General features: G+C 39.8%; 1 protein-coding gene across 1 annotated transcript; it reads left to right on the top strand.

Annotated features, from left to right (window-relative positions):
* The first annotated feature begins 4,777 nt into the window (after window positions 1–4,777).
* Window positions 4,778–5,389, top strand: LOC126418717 (jerky protein homolog-like). Its single transcript, XM_050085660.1, has one exon. It carries the CDS (start codon window positions 4,778–4,780, stop codon window positions 5,387–5,389), a length of 612 nt encoding a protein of 203 aa, XP_049941617.1.
* Window positions 5,390–5,766: the final 377 nt, after the last annotated feature.

The following is a 5,766-nucleotide window of genomic DNA, read 5'->3' as shown; positions in this document are numbered from 1 at the left end:
CAATGAAGTGTATCCTCATATCACAAAGCACAATATTCACTTAAGAACTGCTACATCTTCAGAAGACAGGCTCACTATAACACTCCGATTCCTTGCTACAGGAGAGGGTTATGTTAGGTTAGGTCAGGTCAGGTTAGGTCTCCAATCTTCTTAATCTATTTTTGTATTCAGGGTGCCTCACGTTGTAAAGCGCCTCATCAGCTTCAGACATCTCTATTAATTTTTTTGTTGTCGGCACACACCAATTGTATTTACCGGTAATGGTTATAAAAACACTACAGACGACAGAATGCTGCAGCGATGCTAGCGCTCCATGTGGTAACATGTCACATTGCAGTGAACAGAAGACAAGCGGTTTCTTTGATCAAATATACAGCGAGGCCCTAGATTTGATCAAATATTGGACGACGTTTGACAAAGTCCTTATTACACTATCAAATATCTTTGACAAAGATATTGGACAAAGAAATTTGATAGTGTAATACCGGCCTAACACACATTGGGCAGGAGCACATATCTGGGCTAGAGTACTATACTGGTTTTCGCCCCCTTTTCCCTAGAAATCTTGGCTGGAGTAACAAACTTATTTGTAACAGTCTGAGGTCTACATTAGGTTGAAAAGCGATAATTTTGTTGACAGTTGTGGGACACAGCGAATGAGAAATAACGGTTGTGGTAACAGACAGACGTGTGACTTTGCCCAATATTTTGTTTGCGGCATATTTCAATGCACTTCTCCATATTTAACGCATTTTTCATAATACAAAATAAAACTACTAGGTCATCTCCAAAAACATATATTGGAAAATGAACAAGCATCCGACGTGTTTCGATGCACATTACGTACAGATATCGTACACAAACTGGAAAAATGCAATGGGCGTTCCATTACGTATCCTTTATCATATTTGATCCATTTTTCCGCTTTTGTTACTGCTCGTGTAACCTCAAAGACAAATTCGTGCTGTAAACGCCTGAATGGTAGTTACATTAGTAAGCTGCAGTTAATGCGTTAAAAACATTGACACACATTGTCCTGAATGTGTACTATGTGTTATGCCGTTCAACTAATAAATCAATCACGTAAGACTCTAATCTGTAACTCTGACTACGCTGCGGATTATTATGTCACCTTAATCGAGATTATTCGCATTCGAACGTTGTTTCTACATTTAATTCTCTTAACAGAAGCTTCATTCAAACAATCTGGATTGACGACGTTCCACAGCAACAGCTGAACTGCTGAAGGCAACTCTGTAGAATAGCTGTGGGAGCCCAACATGTAACGCCACAGAGCTGCTTACAGGTCTAGTCACCAAGCAGTGCTGTGACCATGGAGGTAAGGCTGTGACGCTTTCGGATGACGTCATGAAGCGATTCCTCGGGGCCCGCGAGACGCACGTTGAAGGGAACGGATCATACTCGTAAACAAACGAATATAGCATGTGATCAAATAATACATTTAACACGATTATTATTTAAGCGCGAATTACATGTAAATGAATTGATGATAACGGAAATAACTAAGAAAACGAGAGTAAAAAATTGTGTCTAATTAGAATTACTATCGTAAATTATGCGAGTGGAGGGGAATAGAGGACCATAAACCGTATTACAGTATAGCGCACGATGAAATCGTTCTATTGCAAAATTACGTTAATTGTATTATTGATTCAAACGGGATAAACCCAGGACAGTTGCAGTTTTGGGTGGGGAGAAATTAAATTAGAACAGAACAACGGAAAAATAAAGTGAATTATAAGAAATAAGAGTTACTAATGTAAAATATGGAGAAAGGAACACCATAAATCCTGAACAAAGAAGGAACTCAAGTAAATGAAGTCCATTTAAAAACTAACAAATAGTGGAATCGATAAGTAGACTTGACCTATATAAGATGTCAATTCGAGTTACCAATTTCAATGCCTGTAGCTGTTTCGTGGTAATTGAGAGAGCAATGACGAGCAGAAAAATTTTATTACGTGTGAGATAACTACTGGAAAAATAAAGATTCAAGAGATAAACTTTCGAATAGATGGAATCGGTAACTGGAATTGACCTCATATATATGAACCATCGAATATTTGGAATTGGTAACTAGAAGTAACCTATATAGGAGGATCCCAATATTACTGTTACGTGATACAACAAAGACCTCATACATAGTTCAATTCTAGTCACTGATTCCAAAATTGCTGACTGTTTCGTGAAACTTCAGAAAGGAATTACGAGTGCAGATATTGTATTATATATTCCAGACATACTGCAAAGACGACGCAAGTAATGAATCGTCGAATATTTGGAATTGGTAACTAGAAGTAACCTATATAGGAGCCTGTCCAGTTGGCTGTGCGGTCTAATGCGCGGCGGATTTGTGTCGAGGTCTGGTGAACCAGGCAGTCTGTGGATGGTTTTTAGGCGGTTTTCCATCTGCTTCAGCGAATGCCAGCTGGTTCCCCTTATTCCGCCTCAGTTACACTATGCAGCGATTGCTGCACAAACAAGTTCTCCATGTGACCATACACCACCATTACTCTACCTCGCTAACACAGGGGCTACACTTGTCTGGTGTGAGGCGTTCCCTGGTGGGTCCACTGGGGGCCAAACCACACAATAAACCTGGGTTCGGTGTGGGGCGGCGGAGGGGTCAAGTGGACTGCGGTAGTCGTCATGGGGTTGCAGACAACTGCGGCTGTGGCGAGGACGGAGCCTCTCCGTCGTTTCTAGGTCCCTGGTTAACATACAATACAATACAAAAATGGTTCAAATGGCTCTGAGCACTATGGGACTTAACATCTATGGTCATCAGTCCCCTAGAACTTAGAACTACTTAAACCTAACTAATCTAAGGACAGCACACAACACCCAGCCATCACGAGGCAGAGAAAATCCCTGACCCCGCCGGGAATCGAACCCGGGAACCCGGGCGTGGGAAGCGAGAACGCTACCGCACGACCACGAGATGCGGGCAATACAATACAATACAACCTATATAGGAGGTCATTTCTAGTTACCGATTCCAACATTACTGTTACACATTAGTAAAAAGAGCAATCACAGTTGCAAAGATCATATAACGTATAAGAAAAGTGCTTAAAAACGATCTTGTTAGTGAACAGCAGAATATGACTAGACTTTCAAAAAATGAAAATCCTTGCACACATTACTGCACACTCAAAAAAATAAAACACAAAAATGACCAAACCTTGGAACCGATAACTATACTACACGAAAGTGACACCAGCTACAGTAGCTCCAAAATAACACTCAATAGGTTGAAAGTGAAATTAAGAGAAGTATGGCAAAAGCATCGAAAAGGAAAACATAACAGTGGCTACATGAAAAGGAACTTACCACATATGAACTTCCAAAGGAGTGAAAGATCGAGGCTGACAAGAAGAACAAATCAAGGGCATAACAAGAAATCATAATGTTAGGAGGCCAAACTATAACGAAATACGCAAAATGAAGAAATTAATAAGAAACACAAACTGCCAGGCATGAAAGAGGTATTACGCAAATCAGGTCTTCCCTACCACCCTCCCTCAGCCAGACGCAAAATTTTAAAATAATAATTTAAGAAATGGTACCATGAGTCAATCACTTAAACCCTTTGGGAAAGACACAGCAATCCCCCTCGACTCACCATTGTAAACAGAAAATATTAAAACGACAGAAAAACTTCCCCCCAGAGAAACCAAAAAAAGTGGCAATCACATAGTATAGTAAAAAAAACAACATAAAACAAGAAAAAAGTATCAGACCCACCAGCACATAAAAAACAAAATGAGGCTTGTACATTTTGCTAACTGCTTTCATAAATCCAAGAAACAGACAATAACTTTTAGGAATACTCTTCCTCCAACAATATTCATCTAAATGGCCTTTCAACATTGAAATCCTTCTCTTTCCCTGCCCAACAACAGATTTTACAGCTCGATAGTATTGGTACATGCCTCCATTTTGTAATCTTTAAACTGAATATTGTGATTCATGACCAAATGATGATAACCCCTATCACCCAACCCCTTGTACAAAGCAAACCCATCTGACATGACTACGGAACCTTCTTCCACATATTCTTCTACTAAAGATGTCAACACTTCCTTTGTGTGAGTTGGTATGACCCTAAATACATAATCACAATCCCCTCCAGAAACTACTTCAAAAACCCAATGTCCAACAACCTCATGCCCCCTTTCGTACTTTCTCTTTCCAAAATGTGACTCATCTACTTCAACTGTAACCCCTTCCCCCCCCGCCCCCCCCCCCCCCCCCCGTCCAATGATTCCCTATACAGTAAAAACTCGATTAACTGTCACTCTTTAAACCGTCAGTTTCTGTTAACCGTCACTGCTGTAACAGCATAATAATACTGTAATAACAGAATGCTATAAGGTGCAATGACGCGTTCGCTTTGTTTATTTACTCTATTTTAGTGGGAAGTGAATGTACCCGCCCGCCGTAGAATGGTACATAAACTATGACCTTCAGTAGACGTGCTAACACATCTCCTCCTTTTCTTGTCTTTGTCTCACTTGTGAGTCAACAATCACCACTGGATCGGTTTCCAGTTGTGGCGAGAAGAATGTAATTGTTAGTTAGAGCACATTTGGCTGAAAAAAATTTGCCACAGAAAGCGCTATTGCTATTAGACAATGCCCCAACGCACCCTACTTGTGAAATGAAAAGTGATGACGGCAACATAACATGTCTCTTCCTTCCAGCAAATACAACTTCACTTATACAGCCCATGGATCAGGGAATCATCGAAAACATGAAACGTCGTTATAGAAAAATATTTATCGAAAGTTTGCTCTCATCTGATGAATCAACATCTGTAAAACAGTTTTGGAGGTCTTACAGTATTAAAGATACCATTTTCAATGTTGCCAGTGCATGGAGTGATTTGTCAGTGTCAAATCTCAAGAACGACTGGAAGAAACTTTGGCCTCAGCCTAGACGTGAAGAATCGGAGGAACCTGAGTGTATGACAGTTGACAAGATGGTCAATTTGTGCAATAATTTACAAATCAGCACAAATCTGACGTCAGAAGAAGTATCAGAGTGGTTAGAGTGTGACAAAGTGGACGGGGGTTTTCAAATTTTGAGTGATGAAATTGTTGCCAGCGTAAGTGCCACCAAAGAAGAAGAAAAAGAAAAAGAAGAAGGGGCTGATGAAGACGAGTGTTCAAACCATGAAGAAAAACGAACTATTAGCCATTCAGAGGACGAAACAATGCTGACCAAGTGTATAGAATGGTTTGAAAGTCAAGAAGAGGCTAATGCAACGCAAGGCACTACTGCTCCGAAAAATACGAAATATTGCCGCAGTGAAAGATCGAACATCAAAAAGGCAGAAGAAATTGACTATTTCCAAGCTAGATAAACTATTTCACCTGTAAGTTTATAGTACATTACAGTACTGTACATTACGTATTTTGCAACTTTTGTAGCTACTGTACGGATGTTTTTATCATGTAATAAATAGTTTTATTTGCTATTACAATCGTGTTTAATTTGTTTTCGCTCCGAAATATTATTATATTACTGTGAGGGTGATATGTGTCTATACATAAAATAATTGATTGAGGTTATGTTTTGGAGGAATACAGTGTTTCTGTTATCCGTCTATTCGCTCGACCGTCACGACCACAGTCCCGAACATGACGGTTAATCGAGATTCCACTGTACTTTATAAATTCCCTGCAGACTTCTCTACAAAATGATAACTAGTCAACTACATTGCCACACGAAACCCCTGAT

Source organism: Schistocerca serialis, chromosome 1, assembly GCF_023864345.2.
Source record: "Schistocerca serialis cubense isolate TAMUIC-IGC-003099 chromosome 1, iqSchSeri2.2, whole genome shotgun sequence".
Taxonomy (NCBI): Eukaryota; Metazoa; Arthropoda; class Insecta; order Orthoptera; family Acrididae; genus Schistocerca; species Schistocerca serialis.
Note: the sequence above shows the minus strand (reverse complement) of the source record. Positions and strands in the feature narration are given on the sequence as shown.